Source organism: Platalea leucorodia (assembly GCF_965183815.1).
Source record: "Platalea leucorodia genome assembly, chromosome: 13".
Taxonomy (NCBI): Eukaryota; Metazoa; Chordata; class Aves; order Pelecaniformes; family Threskiornithidae; genus Platalea; species Platalea leucorodia.
In genome coordinates, this window is record NC_138835.1 from 12,020,648 (window position 1) to 12,040,136 (window position 19,489).

General features: G+C 62.8%; 1 protein-coding gene and 1 long non-coding RNA gene across 2 annotated transcripts; one reads left to right on the plus strand and one right to left on the minus strand.

The window, feature by feature from the left end:
- Nucleotides 1-875: 875 nt before the first annotated feature.
- Nucleotides 876-8,146, minus strand: DBNDD2 (dysbindin domain containing 2). Its single transcript, XM_082325664.1, has 4 exons — nucleotides 8,005-8,146; nucleotides 3,096-3,251; nucleotides 2,482-2,625; nucleotides 876-1,699 (listed from the first exon to the last, which is right to left on the minus strand). The coding sequence occupies exons 1-4, from the start codon at nucleotides 8,045-8,047 to the stop codon at nucleotides 1,491-1,493; spliced, it is 552 nt and encodes a 183-aa protein (XP_082181790.1). The 5' UTR covers nucleotides 8,048-8,146; the 3' UTR covers nucleotides 876-1,490.
- On the plus strand, nucleotides 2,541-8,787 carry LOC309596903. The gene is made up of 3 exons (XR_014229638.1): nucleotides 2,541-2,651; nucleotides 3,118-3,263; nucleotides 8,720-8,787. It is a non-coding gene; the product is annotated as an uncharacterized lncRNA (long non-coding RNA).
- Nucleotides 8,788-19,489: the final 10,702 nt, after the last annotated feature.

The following is a 19,489-nucleotide window of genomic DNA, read 5'->3' on the forward strand; positions in this document are numbered from 1 at the left end:
AAGCTCTTGTGCGGCCGGAGCTTGGGTGGTTTGCTGCCAGGCTTTGCCGTGCGCGAGGACTCTGCGAGGCCTGTGCCCGTCCCCAGGGTGACGTCCCCTTCTCAGCTCTCCCCGCTGTGGTCTGCTCTCCCTCGCTCCTTGACGTCTCCTTTCTGGAGGGCAGCGTCTATCTCCGGCCGCAGAGCCACCTGGAAGCACCCTGCTTCCACCGGCTGCCAGCCCGGGGCCATCCCAGGAGGAAGCAAACTGCCACCCCAGCGAGGCAGCGCTGGGGGTGGGCGTCCGACGGAGCTCAGTGCCTCCCGCTGTGGCTGGTCGTTCCCAGATAACTGGGGTGCTCCAGCCGGTCTCGCCAAGGGCTGGCTGACGCAGGAGGGAGTGCAGCAAGGTCTGAACACCTCCTGGGAAGCAGCCGGGATGCGGAGCATTCCCTGGCTCCTGTTGCTTATCTCCCAGGCTCTTTTCCTCGTGGGGGTGACCGTGGTTGTGCTGACGCATCCCGAGCAGGGACAGCGCTTTCCTGGCCCACAGCCACTAACAGGCAGCAGAGCTCTGGCCGGCTCTGTGCCTGACTCCTCCTGACCTGTCCTGCAGGCAGCAAGTGTAGCGGGCTGGAAAGCGGCTTCATTTTGATGGCTCTTCCTTCGTGCTTCTAGAGCAGCCTCCAGCCAGGGCTGCTGCCGTCATGCTGTGCTGCTGGTGCTGCGTGTGCTGACGTTCTCCGCTCAGCCCATTTGCACGGGAAATCCCCCAGTGTACTCGCGGCGTAGCTACAGCTCACCAGCCCTGCTTAGGTCTGCTGGGATCAGCTGTGCCGGCACTGCAGCTGCTGGCTCTCTCCCTCCTGGAGGCAGCACCCGAGCTGTTCGGTATGGTGACCTGCTCCACTACCAGCTGCCCTTCTCTGCCGAGGTCCGTGCTCTCTGCTCCCGCCCCGGGCGCAGGAACCGTCCCTGTCCTGGAGCTGGGCTGCGCAACAGGAGGCTGCATTCGCTCCTGCGTGGCACCCTTAGCATGCCAGCTTTACACCACTCTCCCTCCTGCAATCCCCACCTAACCCTCATCCCCAGTGCTGTTTTCTCCCAATAACACACACACCCACTGCTTGTTTAGATCGGAGTGTTATTACTCTGTATGCCATCGTTAAATGCTTGTCTGGACAGGACCCTTGTCAGTAGGATGGGGGGAGCTGGGATCCCAAGGGATGGCTTTCTGGGAATGGTGGGGCTGTGGGATGCTGAGCATTTCGGGGGAGTGAAGCAGGGAGTGTTAGCAGCAAAGACTGAAGAGTTAATTTCGGGAGCCTACAATACCCTTTTCCTTCTCCCTTGGCTGCCAGGAGAACCTGCGGAGGGAGAGGAGGGGAAAACCTTCTCTCCCCTGCTGCAGGGCAGCAGTCCAGGATGGGGTGTACTGAGCGCCAGCAGCTTTCCTTCCTCCGGCTTGGCAGGTCCATACAGAGGAGGCTGGGAGCAGGGCAAAGCTGGCTGCTAGCTTCTTGCCTCCTGCTCTTTGGGACTGTCCTCCTGCAGGTCCTCCTCATCCGACTGCACCACTGGGGTCTCGGCCCCCTCCTCACTGGTGTCCAGGCTGTTCAGATCCGTGGAGACGGAGGACGTGGAGGAAATGCGTGACTTGCTCTCAGCTGCATTGGGCACTTGCAGGGTGATTTCTTCTGGGCACTGGCCGGCATCTGCCCCTGGAGAAGAGAGCAGTAAGAGAAAGAAAAAGGCTTCTGGAGGTTTATTGCTCCCTAAGCTTCATGGCTAGCCCCTCCAACACACGTGTCTTATTCCTCAGCAGGCTATGCTTTCCTGGCTGCTCCCCATGCGGCTGCCGTGGCTGTTCCCCACCTCACACCCCCGGCTTGGCTCTGGGCAATGCCGCACATTCCTTCCCCGTTTTTGGCAGCGGAGCCTCTTCTTTCCCATGTGAAGCATGGCTTGGAGCCGTGCTGCGCGAGGCCGTCGGCTGCAGCAGGCAAGGAGGTGTTCGCCTTGGCCTCGGTGAATCGCCACAGCGCGCGTGCGCGGGGAGGAAGGCGCTGGCACCCCAGGCTTTGCCTGCGGGACCCAAGCCCAGCTCCCTGGGGTCTGGCTGGGAGGTGGAGGGGTCCTGCAGCCTTTCTGCTCAGCGCAGTGAGCTCTGCAGCGCAGTGGGGACCTGAGAAATCGTGACAAGACACTGGCTGCTCCAGAGGGGCTTCAGCACAACAGAATTTTCCCCACAGTCTCTGGAAAATGCCTGGGCTCTCCTGTCTTCTGCAGTTTGTATGTACAAGGGTCTCTACCTCTGGGCCGTGGAGGTGGATACTGGCATGGTCCCTCCAACCTCAGAGACCCCAGCATCAAGTGCCTGTCTTTGTACGGGGGTGTGTGGATCTGCACGCAGGGTGGTCAGGGCTGAGAAACAAGGCAGCGTGGGCACTGGGGGCAGGAAGGGCTCCCAGCCTGGCCCGCAAAAGGCTTGGACTGCACATACCTGGCAGGGGCCCAGCAACGCTGCTCTCCTCTGTCCCACAGCCCAGAAACACGTCCATGGTGTCCTGGTCTGACAGGTCCATCATGTCCATCTGCTCCAGCATGTCCACGTTCACCTCCATGGAGGAAATGCTGCCTAAGGGGGCTGCAGAGACAGAGGCCAGCAGAAAGGTGAGTGCTAGTGCCGGGCAAAGGGCACCGTGAGCCCTGTGCAGGCAGGACCCCAAGGAAGAGGCCAGCCTTGCTGTGGAGAACTGAATTCCACTTGCTGGTAAGAGTCCCCCAGGAAAATCGTGTTTCCCTAAAACATGCCTCTGGAAGCCCCTGCTGCCTGACTGCAGTCCTTGTTCCTGCTCAAAACTGCTGGCTGGAGGAGCCTGTCTGAAGCCAGTGACTACGCAGGGCGCCGGCCTGGGTACCCATGTGCAGTGACTTCAGTTGAGTGGTGTGAGTAATCCACAGCACACCCACAGGCAGCGTGTGTGGTCCTGTCTCAGCGCAGGACCTGCCTGTCCCCAGCTGCCTTTAGACTGGGGATGTCCCACTGATCTCTAACGCCCGTGTCGTCGTTCCCTGAAACACCTCCAGCCCCGTGCCGGTGCCTGCAGCACTTACGTCTCCGATGCTCTATCTGCAGGTGAGACATAGGGAAGAAGAAATCCACATCATGCTGGAAAACCTCCTCAAAGAACTTCTGCCGGTCCCGTAGTTTCAGCTGTTGCTGCTGCATCTGCTCTGCATCCAGGCTCCGCTGTGCCTGCTCCATGTCGGCTGGGGAGAAAGGTGAGGAGGGTCGGACGAGGCAGGGCTGTCCCAGCCCTTCCGCCTGTCCCAGCTCACGCGGTACGGCCGTGCTTTACGAGCACACATTGATTTAGTCATTGTGAATAGATGTTACATGCTGGAACGACAACGTCACCAGCACTTGTTGTGCTGGAGCCTCAGATCTCGCTTCTGAGACGCAGGGCAGCCAGGAGTTGGGAGCTCACATGCAATGTTCGCGGCTGCTGAAGTGAATTATCGAGTGGGAAAGGGTGTTGTTATGAGATCAGCCATGGTTCGCACATGTTCAAGTTTCAGTTTCCTTGCTACAAAACAGAGGGTTGTCTGTGAATGCTAACAAGCAGGGGAGACTCCCAGGGACAAGAACTGGCGTTAGTGCTCCAGGCTTTCTGGGCTGAGTGATGCATAAGGAATAAAAGGCATCAGCAACCCTGTCACCCCTGCACACGTGTGCGCCCCTGCCACCACCGTCGCTATAAATACAGCCGCACCCACGCTCGCAGGCTCCCCCGTTCACATCCCCTGCTGGCACAGCCAGCTTGACTTCTGCCTGTGCAAACATTTTCATTCCTGTAATTCCTCTCGCAGTTCAACGCCAGTGCCGGTCCCAGCTCGCACGGGAGGGAGTAATGGGAGCCCTCGGGCTGTTGCTGAAGGAGCTTGTTGCTGCATCCCTGGGCCTGGTACCTCCATTTCGGGTTAGGTACCTGCAACAGCAAGGACCCAATGGCACGGAGGGACAATGGCTGGTGGCCCCGGCTTGTTCCCAGGCTGGTGTTTGACCTCAGCCATTCCAGATTTCCTCTCTGCTGCTGTTGGCCCAGCCAGCACAAGGAAAATGTGATTACTGGAGCAGGCAGTGCAGTAACCAAGGAAACCAAACAAACACCCTCTGCTCTGCCTGAGCAGGCCCAAACCCTCCGCTCCTCCGGGCTGGGGAGGAGGGAACGGAGCAAGCAGCATCCCCACCCTGTCTGGCAGGAGCGGGGGCGAGGACAGCAGGGGGGCTGGCTGTCAGCAATATACAGCAGCGTAGGACCCAAATGCGAGAGGCGGCAGGCCTGGTGAGATGTCCTGGAGGTCAATGTCACATCTTCCTGACAGTCCTTCCAGGGCTCCTCTGCGCCCTGTTTCTGGGGCATCCTTCAGCTAAATCCCATCATCTGCAGGTGCCGGCCCAGGGAGGACGCGTTCTGCCTGCGGCACAGTGCGGGGACGCAGCGTGACTCAGGGCCAGTCACCACGTGCTTTCTGGAAGAGGCTCTGCTCCTCTTCCAGCTGCTCAGTGCCTTCCTGCAGTGCCCCGGGCAGTGATCCTGGCTGCCCGAGGGGGTTTTTGCCTTGGTATGTCTAACCAAAGCACTGGGCGCCTGCTCTGGTGCGGAGGCTCGGCGTGCTGCGCAGCGCCCAGGCTAACAGCTGCGGTGGCGGATGCACCATGCCGGTGAAGGCTTCCTCACGAGGCTGACCGGCACTGACACCAGTGCTGCTGGGGTAATGCAAAACCTCCTGCCTCCCCTGTGCTATCTGCAAAAAAGAACAGAGCTAGGGACAAGGAGGGGGTGACTGGGACACTGATTATGGAGCTGGCTCCCTTCAGCAGCTGGAGCCAGCCCTGTCCTGTCCGTCCCAGGCAGAGCTCTGCCCCCCAGCCCAGCTGTGCCAAATCCATGGCAAACGGCTGCGGTTCACCACACCGAGGAGAGCCCATCAGGCTCCAGCCGTAGGGAAGCCAGGCTCGGGGCAGAGGCTGTGCTGGCTCCCAGATTGAGGGCGATGGACCGGCTCTCCGTGCGGCATCTTGCCAAAAGGACCGCAGTGTGGAGGTAGGGAGGACGGTCTCTAAATCCTCCTTCAGTGCAAACACAAAATAAACCAAAATGCTAGCGGGCACTGCCCCGAGTGCCGTGAGCGTGGCTCATGTGTCATTAACGTTCTCACTGCCCATCTCTGCCCCGGCACGTGACCGATACTCGGGGCAAGGGTGCTTGGGGAGAGTCAGGACGGGTGCTGGTGGCAGCATTCCTGTGGGTGCCTGGATTTCTCTTGCGGGATAAATTAGCAGGACCTGTTTATGAACTTGTTTTCGAGCTCTTGCCGGGAAGTCGGGCACGAGCACTGAGATCCCATTATGTACGGAACGCCGGCAGCGGGAGACGGCAGCTGGGCTGTGCTCAGCCCCGCCTGACCCGTGACCGCGGTGAGAGTCGGGGACGGAGCCTTCCCCCCTCCCGGGGCTCCTCCGGGCCCAGGGGGAGCGAACAGCCCTGCTAGTGTAGCTGCTCCTCAGCAGCCCTCGCTGGGGAAATAAAGGAGAGCGGCGCTCCCTGCCGCGGCCCTTCCCCATGTGATGGCCGGTCACACTCCCCGGCTGTCAGCCGTGGGGATTGTCTCATCCGGCTGGCATGTTCCCACCGCGGGACACGTTCGCACACACAATGCGGCCCCTGTGCACCGTGGGGGATCTGTCGGTACCTGCTGGTGGCCTGGCTTTTATTACTATTGTCATGGTTATTGCTACAGCCTGCTCAGCCAAGGGGCCAGAGGCTTATCTGTATTCAGAGCCAGGCTCTTCCCCGCTGGCTGAACCGCCCAGCACGGCTGCGACGGCACCGAGCGCCCCGCTGCCTTCAAATCCTTCCGGCTCTCACGGCTCGTTAGCCAGCGCAGCTCGGAGAGGGACCGGGGCCAAACGCTGATGCGCAGGTTGGGCGGGCAGGGCAGGGCAGGATCCCCCCCAGGAGGTGCAGGCAGGGATTTCCTTCTCACCTGCTCCCAGGGAAGCTGCCCACAGGGTGGGCTGTCGGTGAGGACACTGGCCCCGCTGGCCCCTCTGCCCTGCCAAGGAGCCAGCTCTCGCGTGGTGTGGGCTCATGGACAGCACTGTGGTGGGGAAAGGCGCGGGAGGGCTGGCTGCAAAGCAAACCACTGCGACCTCTCCCATCCACACCCTCACCAAAGCGGGCTGGGAGAAGAGCAATTCCTGGGGTGCAGTTATCATGGGGTGAGGGCCAGACGGGGCTTGAGGGTGCTGGGAGCACCAGCTTAGGGTGCTCTCTGACCCAGCATGCCGGCCGGGAGCACAGCACGGTTCAATTGTCTGGCTGCATTTCCGCTGGGAAGGGATGTGTTTTTCATTCCTCCTTGGCCATGGGACCCTGGTACAACCCCCCCTCTCTGCCGGTGAATAGGAGGGGTGTTTTTGGGGGTGGGAAAAGGCCTGTTAGTGGAGCCACAAGGCCAAGAGAGGATGGGGATGGCCTTTTCTTGAGGCCATGGCTCTGCAATACCTTGCAGAGATTTTGAGGGATTTAAAGAAGGTCCTGAAAAATAACCTGGGCTGTGGAAAGGGACAGGGGGTGATGGGGAGGTGAGCAGAGTTTAAGCAAGGGGTTGCTCCAAGCATGGGCCAGTCCCCTGGGGAATGAAAGAGCTGGGGCAGGCTGGCCCAGCCAGCTTTTGCCCTTCTCCCTGCCCTTTCCCACAGCCCGATCCCCTGACCTTCCTCCTCCAGAGAGGCCCGGGGCACCCCACCACTGCCCGGCTTGCTGGACTGCGCCTTGTGCTCCCGGTCCCTGCGTGCAGTGCTGCGAGATCGGGTGGGGGGAAGGTGCAGCTCCTCGGCTGCCCCAGCATCTTCCAGGAAGCCCTGCAGAGATCGCAAGCCTTTCCCTATCACCCTGCCCCAGCAAAACCGCTGTGGGACAAGGGTACATCCCAAGGGCTTTCGGCTCCTTTAGCCTTGGGAGAAGCAGCTGGTGTGGAGAGCTGGGAGTGTCCCAGAGAATCACGCAGGGTCAGGCCGTGCGGAGATGGGATGCCTGGACGCACCGGCCGCCTGAGCGTGAATTCCCTGCACGGTCTTTTCTCGAGCGGCACGTCTGACCTTGTGTTGCAGCACAGCAAAAAATAACCGTAGGCCCGGTGAGAGGAAACGCACCAGGCGAGTGCGAGGGAGGCAGTGGGTTTGGCAGAGCCGCTCGCTGGGAAAAGCAAGGGGGGGGGAACGAACTAGCGAGGGAGGACATGGCACCTTGTAACCCCTGTCTGTGCCGCGGTTTCATCGCCTGCACTCCTCCAAGCGATCTCCAAATCCCCTGCGTCTCAGGACTAAAAATATCCCTGCCGCCCAGCGCTCCTTCCCCAGCAGAGGCTGTGTCATAAGACCCTGCTATTTACGGGGCCCTGCTTCGATTTGTGCAGCAAGAAGCGTGAGGACAAGAAAGCCAGGAGGGCAGGCACGGCGTGCAAGCCCCGGGCACGGATCGGTGGCAGGCTGTGTCCCCCCGCAAGCCCCCTGTCACCCCGGCTGCCGCCCACCCTGCCGCGCTGGCCGATGCCTTTGCTCTGCTCAGCCTCCTCTTCCCCTAAACCCCGCGGGTACGGGGGGATCCCCTCCTCCCGGGGGCCTCGGGGCTCCGAGAGACACCGATGCCACTGGGCAACAAGCCCGTGGCCCAACAGGTCCCCGAGCTCAGCCGCTTCCCAGGCAGGTGCCCCCCGCTCCCCGAGCATCCCCATCCCGGGCACGGAGCTTCCCGGGCAGCCCCTGCCCGAAGCGGCCGGGGGAGCGGTGCCGGCGCAGCAGGTTGGCGCTCCGGGGGTGGAAGGACGGCACGGCTGCTTCGCAAGGGCCATGGGGCGAGTGTTGCGGGGGGGGATGCGGGCAGCCCGAGCCCTGCCCGCCCGCCCGGCGCGGTGCCCCGCTCCCCTTCCCGCCCACCCCGCGGCCGGCACCTACCGGGCAGCCGCCGGTTACGGCTCTGCGCCCCGGGTCCCGACATGGCGGCGGGCGGTCGCTGCTGCGAGCGGGTCGGGATGGGGTCGGGCCGGGCCGGGGCGGCTGGGCTTCACCGCGGGGCCCCCGCCGCCGCCGCCGCTCGCCCATGCTGCGCCCTGCGGGGCGGTGCTCGGCGCTGCGCGGGGCGGTGCCAGCGCGCCCAGCCCCGCGGCATCGCGGCGGCGCCGACCGGCCGCTGCCCCGCCGGGGTCCCGGCCCCGGGGCCGCCCGCCGCTGCCGGGGATCGCCGGGGCGGGGGGCCGGGCTGCCGGAGTCCTGTGGCGGGGGGGGGGTCACTGTGCAGGGTGCCCGGTCCGCAGGGAGGGTCCTTGCGGGGGGTCCCCGCGCAGGGTCCCAGGTCCCCAGGGAGAGCAGCGTCCCCAGGCACGGTTCCCGCTCCTCACGGAGGGTCTCTGCGTTCCCGGGACCCACAGAGAGACCCCGCGCAGGGTCCCTGGTCCCCAGGGAGGGTCCCTGCAGAGGGTCCCCCCCATCCACAGCCGCCCCAGGCAGAGCTCTGTGCCCCCCGTGCCCGGCTGCAGGTGCCCTGCTCCGGCAGGGGCTCTGCCACGCGTGGCAGGGGTGGGCAGGGCTGGAGGCAGGGGGCTCTGGGCCTGGGCCCGGAGCACAGTTACCATTCATGCTTTTTCTTTTTTTTGCTTCTCTAAACGCCCAGCTCACGCAATCACGCAGGAGAGACGACAGCACACGGCGTGGATGGGCCGTGGGCTCCCTCCCCAGCTCACCCCAGGCCTTCGGAGACCCTCGCTCCCCAGCAGACCCCGCTCTGGGGTGTTTTCTCCCACGTTCAGCCCTGCACATCAGGGCTGCTCCTTGGCAGAGAAGCAGACTTGGCCACTCGCCTCCTTCCTGTATCTCAGCAGGGTGAGTCAGTGCCTCGCTGTGCCCAGCGCCAGCTCTGACCGCAGCCTGGTCACTGCCCAGCCGAGAAGGGGGAGCATCCACTCTGCCCTTTTCTCTGGCTGAAAGGGAGTTTCCAGTGTCTGTGGCATGTCCCGCCTGCCCCGTTCTCAGTGTGTTTCTCTCACTGTCTGGATGACTAAAGATAACTGGGTATTGTTTGTGTCCCAGCTCTGTTTTGGCTACTGTTGCTTTGCAGTCCCCCATTGTCTCCGGGGAGCTCCTGCTGCCAAAAACCGTCATTGTGCTGGGGACCCGGTACCCACACCCTGTGTGCTTGCCCGTAGCAGCTGGCTTCAGCTCACACACACGGCAGTGGTTCCGAGGGATGAGCTGTGCCCACGCTAGTGTTTATCCTTATCCAAAAAGCACCCTTGGTCCTGCCTGATGGTTTCCACCTGAGTGTAGGATGCCAGCGCTGTGGCTTGGCCCTGGAGGGCTGGGGGGGCCAGGCTGGAGCGGCAGGAGCAGGGGCTCATGGTCTCTGAGGAGCTGTGGGAGCAAATCTCTGCTGGGTACCTGCCGGCTCTGGCTTGCTCACAGCTCCCTGTGGTCTGGCATGGCTCCTGGGCAGCATCAGCCGTTTGCCACCATCCCTGCTGACCCCCGGCCCTGCCCTGCTCTGCCAGCGGGGAGAGAAGGAGGCCGGGCCGGGGAATTAGCTCAGGTCTCTGCTATGTGACATGTCTGTGTCAACTGGCACCGGTTACTACTGCGAGGCGTGGAGGCTGTTTCTGTGCGCACGAGTCCCCCAGAGCACCCCGAGCTCCCCAGGGCTCCCTGCAGCCCCAGTCCCTGCCGCGGGGATGGCACGTTTGGGTGCTGCCCACGCAGAGTGACAGGCACCGAGCCCCCCGCTGCTGCGGCCCCTCCGTCCTGCCTTGCTGGGAGGGGGGTGGAAAAGCAGTGATATCATCGGCACGGAGCCTGACTCATCCCGGCTCTTCAGCACAAGCCGTGCCGCTCAGCAGGGCACCCATTTTATTCCAATTAAACCAACACAGGCAAGCCAGCTCCACATAATGATTTTTTTTTCGCTCGTGGCCGAGCGTGCCTGCCCCTGGCCAAAAGGCAAGAGGGGACAGAGGTGACACCAAAGTCGGTGGAGAGTCTCCACTTCTGCTAGGCAGCCGTAAGAATAAGTCTTGCCAGATACCTGCAAGGTCTGCCTTGGCCGCCGCAGCATCCCCATCTCCCTTCTGCCTCCAGTGCAGGCTGACGGCACCGTCTCGTGTCAAGAGCCCTCGCCCTAACCGCAAATGCCCAGGTCCTTGGGAGGTGTCCCCTGGAGATCCGGGTCACAAGCTCAGGTAGGAATGATGCCTCTTCTCTCCACGACACAGAGCTCAGCTCCTGCCAAAAGCCCCCAGGGGACCCAGCATCAAAGTGCACCCATCACCAGGAGAAAATGTAACGTGACTTGTTCCTCCTGCCCTTCCCGCTCAGGTTTCTCCCATCTATTAGAGGTTCAGGACGTGAGTCAGGGAGCTGCGGCCATGGATGGAGCTGGGAAGGAGTCGGCTGCTAAGCGAAAGGTGAACCAGTGCCAGGCAGGTGAATCACTCGCTGGTGAAAATAGATCTTATTCTCTAGGAGGCGTGCGTGGACAGGGCTGGGAGTCAGCCGGAGCTTGACTTGATCAGTAAATTGTGGAGTCAAGAGAAAAACAAGGCAAGGCTGCTTTCCCAGTAAACGAGATGGTACATTGCAAGGGAGCAGCCTTTGCCAGCGAGGCTCCAGTGACCGGCGGTCCTGCGGCTCCCTTAAAAGGGGCGATTTTAGCTTGGGACAGCAGGGAGACAAAAAAGCCATAAACACCCTCGAAGGAATGTGGCTGCTGAGAAATGAGCATCTCCGCAGGGCCGGGGAGGCGAGACGAGGCGGGGGGAGCCGGGCTGCACCGAGGTGCCGCCTGGCCGGGGTTCGCAGCACCGCTCCGTGCCAGAAGCCGGCTGGCTCCTTGGCCATGTTGTGTCCCGAGGGAGGCGGGCCCGGTCCCAGCACTAGCGGTCCCGGCATGGTGCCGATGGAGGCTCCTGCCAAGCCCCGGGGCTGTCGTGTCCCCACGTCCTTGGGCTCCACACCATGCAGATGTCCCCGACGGCCAGCTGCTGGCATGGGAGCTGGTAGAGCTGGGAGGTCATGTGTGGGCAGCAGGATACCCAGCCCCGGCCCCGGGCGAAGAAGGGGTATTCCTGGAGCACCTCAGCAGACACCTGGGCAGAGCGGGGAGAGGTCCTGTGTCAGGCTGGGGTGGGGGCAGCCCCCCTGCCGTCTGCTCTCGCCTGCTTGCCCTGCAGTTTGGGCAGGCTGGCTCCTTCCCAGCCGCGCTGGCAGCCATGCTCAGCCACGGTGTGTTCGCCCCTGGTAAACCCACCAACCCTGCCAGACATCGCAGTGCCTTTTTATCCTCCCGCATCAAGGGAGATGACCGAGGCTGTGCAGCACGTCAGTGGCAGAGCTGGGGTTCGCCTGCCCCAGCCCTCCCTGGCCACTGACCCCCTCCACTGAAGGGACTGGGCCAGCCAGCACCAGTCCAGCCATCAGGAGGCCAGGATCCGCTCAGGGCTGGCCAGTCTCACTCTGCAAGAGCATTTGCAGAGCCCATGGAGTTGCTTTGGGTAACAAGAGCTGCGGGAGCACAAAGGATGGTCGCTTGTGTTAGTGACTGCCACGTACCCTGTGTGTTTGGGCAGGGTGGGCAGGGGGTTCCTGGCTCCCCCGGTGTTCCCTTTTTTCCATAGGATGGTACCTTACGCACCTGCCTGTCCTGGTCCCCGAGGCAGACCTGCAGGCAGGCAAAGCCGGCACGTGGGCTCCTCCGGATGCCCTGCACCAGACAGGGGCTGAGGTGCAACTCCACACTTGCTGTGCACCCCAGGAAATCCTCCACCTGCAGCTCCTCCACCCTCTTCTGCTGGCCCCCGGGCAGCACCGTCAGGGAGCCCCGCTGGAAGTGGGGCAGTGCAAAGGCTGTGCTCGCCGTCGGCAGCAGCAGGGACCAGAGCCCACCGGCATGGGACGGGGCTCGGCGCTGCCAGTACGCGACTGCGGGGCAGAGTGGCTGGGAATAGACCAATGCGTGGGACGGTCCCGTGGGAGACAGCATCACGGAGGCAGAAAGGTGCGTAGGGATGGGTGTGGGCATCGTGGGGATGCAGGAGGCTGGAGTGTCAGCAGGAGGCTTCTCCTTGCCCTTCCCATATGGGGAAGCAGCCCCAGGAGGTGGCTGCGGAGGGGCAGTGCTGGCTGAAGGCAGAGGTGAGGGGCTGGGGGGCTCCGAGGGGCTGGGGGGGACACACCTGGCTGCCAAGCAGGGCACAGGCAGCATAGTGGGGGCAGCCCCAGCATCCTGCAGGCTGGCCCCCTCCCTGCCCGTCTTGTTTGCACCCACTGCCAAGCCGGGGGCAGGCAGTCCGTAATACACCTGCGCCTGTGTAATACAGGCTGCGGGCAGCGGTGTGGCCGGGGGGAGGCCCCTGTCTGGCTCTGTCCCCCCACCAGGCTCAGCCCCTGCCTGTGCAATAGGGCTGCCTGGAGACCAGTGCCCTGGCAGGGCCACCACCGTCCCCAGCCCTCTGGCCTGCCTGCTTGTGTGCTGCCTGCTGAGCGATGTCCAGGCCACGGCATGCAGGCAGCTCTCGGCTCCATGATAGTTTTGGGGGTGGGCCTCAGGGTCGGAGGTGCCCCAGCCCCTTCCGCAGGCAGCCGCAGTGCCCGGAGGCTGCCCGCAGCCCAGTGCTGCCCCATCGGCAGTGCCCACCATGCTGTCACCATCCCGCGCACACCCTGGCAGAGGGGATCTTCCCTGCGCTTGCTGGATCCCTGCAGAAGCCCCTGGCTTCACCCAGCTGGGCGAGAGCCAGGCAGCCCTGGGCAGCACCTGGGCAGCTGCCTGCTCCCCCCCGGGCAGGCAGGGCTGGCGGAGGGTGGCTGGCAGGGCACTGCCAGAGCCCGGCTGCCCGGGGCTGCCCTCGGCCGGGAGGGCTTTCCTCTCCATCACCTCCCGCTTCTTCAGGGGCAGGCTGAGCGGGCTGAGCCGTCCTGCGCGGGGTCTGCTCTGGCTGCTGTCATCGGGCAGCCCCGTGTCCTGGGGCATTGCGCGGGCTGTGGGCAGGTCCCAGCAACGCTGCTTCACCCATCCAGCCCCGAGAGCAGCAGCATCTAGGAGAGCACCGAGCAGAGGGTTACAGGGGATGGGGAACGCCGGGTGGTCAGTGGCTGCGATGCCGGATCCCAGGCCGGCAGCACCGGTTCCTGCGCCAGAAGAGCATTAGGCACTATGGCATTAGCACATGGCAGGGCCAGGCTGGGCTGGCTCCCATCCCCATCTCACTGTGACAGCTCAGGGCCATTGTGGGGAATGTGGAGAGGGATAACGAGGGGTAAGGGAAACCCCTCCTAGGGGCTGGGGTCAGGCAGGAGCACCAGGGCAGAATGGACGTAGGGACAAGGGGTTGAACCCCCTTGTACAGGGGTATGGGGAGTGGGGATGATGGAGAGGAGAGGTGAGGCCGTGGCTGGTCCCCGCAGCCATGGGAGGGGAGCGAAAGGGCGGTGTGGCAGGGCGGTCCGGGCTGTTGTGGAGGTTTGCTGGGTGCTGTGTTACCCATCTGGCTTTCTGAGCTTCAGCTGCAGTTCCCACCACCCCCGCAAGTTTCACCTCCCATCTCTGCGATGAGCTGCTGGCCTCAGCACCCTACGGATGCTCCCCATGCTGGGGAAATCCCACCGGCTCTTACTGCCACAGGGGCTACAAACACAGCGAGGGTTAATGCTGAAGCCATGCAGGATGCTTTTTTCTGCCATAATCATGCTTTTTTCCCCCCCATCAGCTTTAAAACTCAGGTGGCTTAGACGGAAAGGCAGTGTGAGCCAGCCCTGAGCAGTGCTGTGCCATCGCCCTGCTCTGCAGCACTGTCCCAGCCGTGCAGGATCACCCCTCGAATGGTGTCTGCAAGCTCCCTGCTTGCTGCAGGGGTTTCTGAAGAGAGAGATCCCTTCCCTGCGGGACAGGAGCTTTGCATCCCCAGCCCTGGCAAAGCCTGGCACAAGGACGGTCACCCTGTGCACTCAAATCTGTGCAAAGCCACGTGCCCAAGCCTGCTGCAGAGGCGGTGGCATTGCCTCTCCCTCCCGCTCACCCCTGGCACAGTCCTGCTGAGCTCTGGGCTTTCCCTAAACATGCGTTGCTCCCTCCCGCGGGATGGACACCCCATCACCTCCCAACTCAGTAAGCAAGGAGCTGAACTGTGTGCTCCTCGCACCCTGCCCCACACCTGGGGCCCCTCGCCAGCATGGCCAGACCCTTCCCACCCAGGCAAGGGGACGGTGCAGCCCTTACCTCCTCGTCGGGCTGAGCTGGAGGGTGGGGGAGCTCACCCTGTCTCCTGCGCTGCTCTGCAGGCTCTGAGCATCGGCAGAGAAGGTCACCCCATGGGGCGGCGTGGGAGGCTGCTCGCACACACACTCCCGCTCTCCCCACTGCCTTTCAAAGCGGCTGCAGGAGAGGAGTGAGGAGCCCGCCCAGGTACGCACTGCAGCCCCGCGCCCTGGGAAAGCGAGCCCATGGTGTGGGAACAGGGTCTGGGGCCAGAGGTGGCTGGGGACACGAGGGCAGGCTGCAGCCCTCGCCAAGGTGACGCTACCAGTGCTGCCATGCAGGGATCTGTGGGACAGAGGGCGGCCCTGGGAAATTGCCCATGGAGCCAGTGCTGCGCAAGCGCTGGGCATCCCAGTGTGGCCTCAGCCCCACGGCTGTCCTGGCAGCCCGGGGTCCCGAGACCCCGGGGCCCTGCTTACCCGCAGGGGAGGTGGGAGGAGGAGCAGAGCTGAAACCGCCTCCTCCAGCCCGACATTTATGAGACATGCTCTGCCTCTGTTTTGTGGTTAAACACTGCTGGGTGAAAACGCCTTCCCTGACTTGGCAAAGCGCTGCTCACAGTCATCTCGGTACCGTAAGCAGGGGACGGTGGTGAGGAAGCACACTGAGACAGCGATGTGGGGCGGGCTGCCAGACCGGGGGCAAGTGTGGCTGGCAGCAAGCAGTCTGGTGAGGTCCTACAGCCTCAGCTCGAAGGTGCTGAGGGATGCGCAGCACGGTGCTGAGGACAGGACAGGGCTGTCAGAAGCACTGTGGAGGAGGAGAGGAGGTGCTGACCCACCATGCAAGGTAGGGACAACCGCTCGCTTCTGCCACGCTGCTTCTTGCCAGCCTGTTAGCCCTGCGGCAGGGCCAGCTCGGTTTTCCTCCTCCCTGAGAGCAGCAGAAAGGTGCTTCTGTCGGGAGCATCCTTTGCTCCACTTGCCTGGGGACCCCGGTGGTGGCTCTCAGGGCCGGGTCCCCAGGGACGCAGCTGGCAGCGCTCCTCCATGCCGCCTCTGCAGCGAATGCACTCGCTGGCCTTTCCTCCCACCGCCCCGAGAGCCATCGGCCGCTGGCGTGAGTCACCGCAGCCACATCGCAGGGCGAGAGGCAGCGGGGGGAGACGGGGCAGGTGGGGAGGGAAAGGGATCTTTTAGTAGGAAAATGCTGGCAGGGTGTCCTGGTTTTGGCTGGGATAGAGTTAATTTTCTTCCTAGTAGCTGGTGTTTTTGGATTTAGTATGAGAATGATGTTGATAACACACTGATGTTTTAGTTGTTGCTAAGCAGTGCTTACACTAGCCAAGGACTTTTCAGCTTCCCATGCTCTGCCAGCGAGAAGCTGGGAGGGGGCACAGCCAGGACAGCTGCCCCAGACTGGCCACAGGGCTATTCCGTACTGCACAGCGTCGTGCTCAGTGTATGAACTGGGGGAGCTGGCTGGGGGGCAGCAATCGCTGCTCGGGGACGGGCTGGGCATCAGTCGGTGGGTGGTGAGCAATTATATCGTGCATCACTTGCTTTGTATATATTATTATTATTACTACTACTACTACTACTACTACTATTTTACTGTATTTTATTTCAATTATTAAACTGTCCTTATCTCAACCCATGAGTTTTCTCGCTTTTACCCTTCCAATTCTCTCCCCCATCTCAACCGGGGGGCAGGGAGTGAGCGAGCGGCTGGGTGGGGCTTAGTTGCTGGCTGGGGTTAAACCATGACACAGGGGCAGAGGGGTGCTGCTGCGTGCAGCAAGTGTGCACACAGACGAGCATAGGGATGTCTGAGTTTAACCATCCCGAGGTTTTTTAGCTCCCACTTAAACCAGGGAGTCCTCAACCCCATGCTGATGGCAGCACATCTTGTCCTTTCCTCGGCAGCCTTCAGCGCGCCTTGGGCGCAGGTCCTCGCACGGGGTCACTGGAGCACGTGGCAGTGCAGCCACGACCTACCACTGCCTGCATCCAGAGGTCGAACAGGGATGAATTCCACCCCCCATGGCCATATCCAAACTGGAGGACATCAGCAGTGCTCCAGTCGGCTCACTGGCTGCTCATGGGACAACGAAAGAGCAGACGAGATGGTCTTCTCCCTGTGGAGCTGGCCCTGCATCCTGGCCCTTCTGCAGCTTGGACCTGCTCTGTGCATCTGTGCTGCCGTCAAGGCGAGGTGGTGGGGAGCAGACGGTGGGCTGGCAGGTCCCCTCTGCCCACCCGGGTGTCCTGGGCTGCCCTCTGCCCCCTTCCCCGGGCCCGGCCAGGCACAGGGCGTGCCGGGAGCTCCGGAGATGGGGAAGCCTGGAGCAGCCCCCTTGGGGCTGCAGGGCAGGGTGCTGGGCTCAGGAAGGGGGAACTCCATTCACAGTGAGCCTCGAGCTGTGTCACCCTCCCAGGCTGATCCCTGAAGGGGAAATGGAGATTGTAACTGCTCAGCAATGGGAATTTGTGACCGAGGAATGACCTGGCATGGAGGGCAAGACAGCCCAGCTGCAGAAGGGGTTGAGCTGGCTGGCAGCAGGGATGCCAGAGCCAGCAGGACTCCCTGCGAGGGAGTGGAGTTTGCCTTGGGGATGAGAGCAGGAACAGGCACAGCGTTGTCCTGCAGCCATCCTGGGATGGGAGCGCCCCGGGGCCACCTCTGGGCAGCAGAGCTGGGCTGGGGGATGGACCCACGGCCAGGCTGAGGTGCCCCATGCAACCACTCAGGGACAGGCGCTGGGGCAAGTGGATATAAGGGATCTGCTCCTGATGCATCTCTGCAGGCTCCTTGAAGAACCACGGCTGGCGGCAGGACTGCCCAACGCAGTGTTCATTCAGTTTATTTTATATTTAAGCAAAAAAGCGTGCTTAATTCACCTCGAGGGATAAGATAAAAATTCCCCAACGTTCCCCATGAAGCTGCCCCCACCCACTTAAGGATCGTCCCCATCCCCTGCTGCGCAGCCGGCACCGGAGCTCCCGTGTCACAGAGGTGTGATGTCACGGCCCGTGTTCCAGCTGCAGCTGCCAGCGCCCGGCGACGAGCACGACGCAGCCCTTCTCCCCTGCTCCCGGTGCCTCGGACGCACGACCCAGCCCTTCTCGCCTCTCCCAGCACCTCGGTCCCCGTCTCGGTGCTGCCATCAGGGTGGCGTCATGAAGGCCCGGAGGAAGAGGACGCTTGTGCTGCTGGAGGTACTGCCCTGCTCCATGGAGGGGGGCACCCCCCACTGCCCAGGCAGGCTGCAGCAGGCACCGCGGGGATGGCACAGGGCGGGGAACCTGCTCTGGGGAGCTCGGGGGGGCCAGGGCTTGGCTCATGCTCTCCACTCACCCTGCAAGGCCACGAGCTGGGAGAAGCCCTTCTGGGGCTTCCTTGCTGAAAATTGAGCATCCCTTTCCTTGCTGAAATTGAGCATCCCTACCCAGGCAGAAACATCCCTGGGGGAGCCCAGGGCGCCCCAGGCTCGTGCCCGAGGGATGCTCACCGGGAGTAGGGGGTCCTGTCCTGAGCCTGAGCAGGTGCCTCCTCTGCTCCTTTCCAGGCTGGAGCCGTGGGAGCTCAGCCCTGCCTGCGGAACAGCGCAGAGCCGAAAAGCCACCTGCGCAGAGTAAGGAGCTTCTGGGTGCTGAGGCAGGCGTGGGGCCGGGTTCTGTGCCCGGGGCCCCGTGGGGCAGGGAGCAGGGAGCAGGGCCACTCACCCCTGCCCTCTCCGCTCCGGCAGATCCACAAGACCTTGCCGCTCCCCAAGCTACTGAAGCGCACGAAGCGCAGGATCCTCCGGCTGCAGGCGCTGGCCCGTCAGTGCTGGTGGGTGCTGGTGGGTGCTGGTGGCCAAGGAGCCACCCAGCCTCCAGCCGGCTCCTGCTGGGGACATGCCCAGGGGCCCCATCGTCCCACGGCTCTCCCCAGTCAGCGAGAGGGGGCAGGGGCGCCGAGACCCCCATCCCACAGCTCCGCTCGGCTGGCCAGAGCAGGATCAATGCACTTTTCTGCTTGGCTTTTGGCTTAGGTTGTGCTACCTCGTGCTGGAGGCTGCAGAGGCGTCTGCCAGCAGTGTGGAAGTGGGGAGGGAGGTAGAGATGGAGGAGAAGATGGAGGTGGACATGGAGTTGGAGATGGCAATGGAGACGGACCCACCGGCAGCAGGACAGGCATGTGCTCCCCATCCGCTGCCCGCAGTCAGGGTGGGTCACCTGCCGCCGGGCTGGGGCTGGGTCGGGTGGGCCCCGCTGCAGGGACACAATTGCCCACTCCCCTTGTCCTGGCGGCACAACCGCCACCACCACGCTGCCCAGAGCACCTGTCTGCTTTGGGAAGGGAGCGATTTCTTAGGGCCAAGTCTAACCCTAAGCCCAGCCGGGGCTTAGCGCTGGCAGCAGAGTCTCGCTCTCCCCAGCATGTCCCTGGGCTGTGGCAAATCTAATGCCCGTCCGGACAAACCCCAACCCGAAGCAGCTGCTGCCGCTGAGCCGGCTTGGGAACCCCCAGCTCTGCTCGGCGAGGCGCTGCTCCTTACCCAAAGGGCCGCGCTGCTTGCTTTTCTTCCAGGGCTGACGGAGATGCAGGGCTTGGCAGAGGTGGCGGGGACCTTCCAAGAAGATTTGTAGGATATTAAGTTGTTTTTCTGTAAATAAATATATTTATTTATGTTTGTTCAGACCCAAGCTCTCTGCCTCAGAGATGCATTGCTTTGGGCACACGTGGTGTTTGCAGAGTTGTGGTTTCCACTTGCTCTGGGTTCCCAGGGCTGGAGGCGGCTGGGGGTGCTGGCACGGCCACCCCACGGGCAGCGGGTACCTGTGCACAGAGGGGGTCGGTTCCACTTATGGAGGTCACGGCACTGGGCACCAGTGGGGTTCATGGGCTGCTGGAGAGCGGTGTCCCCAACAGCAAAGCTGTCAGCAGCAGAGAGTGAGCCCTGATGTGACCGACCCCTGCAGTGACACCACGACAGCAGCCAGGAAACCTTCTGCTCCCCTTCCTGCTGGAGGAAAAGGAAAGGGACTCATGGGGCAAGAGCCAGGATCAGGCCCTAAAGGTGCAAAATCCCAACTAATCCCCTGAAGGCCATGCCAGCCTTGGGAAGGGCTGGTGCCAGGATCAGGGGAGAAGATTTTGTAGCTGTAGGTGCTGATGTTTAAGGCTTTGAAGTTACACACGCTCAGGGCTTTGCTT

What these genes read in the sequence shown, in the direction of transcription:
- DBNDD2 (XM_082325664.1), bottom strand. Translation starts at nt 8,047, where the DNA reads ATGTCGGGACCCGGGGCGCAGAGCCGTAACCGGCGGCTGCCCG. An exon ending in GCAGATAGAGCATCGGAGAC is followed by an intron (nt 2,626 to 3,095) that starts GTAAGTGCTGCA and finishes CTGTCTCTGCAG; the next exon opens with CCCCCTTAGGCAGCATTTCC. An exon ending in CGTTGCTGGGCCCCTGCCAG is followed by an intron (nt 1,700 to 2,481) that starts GTATGTGCAGTC and finishes TCTCTTCTCCAG; the next exon opens with GGGCAGATGCCGGCCAGTGC.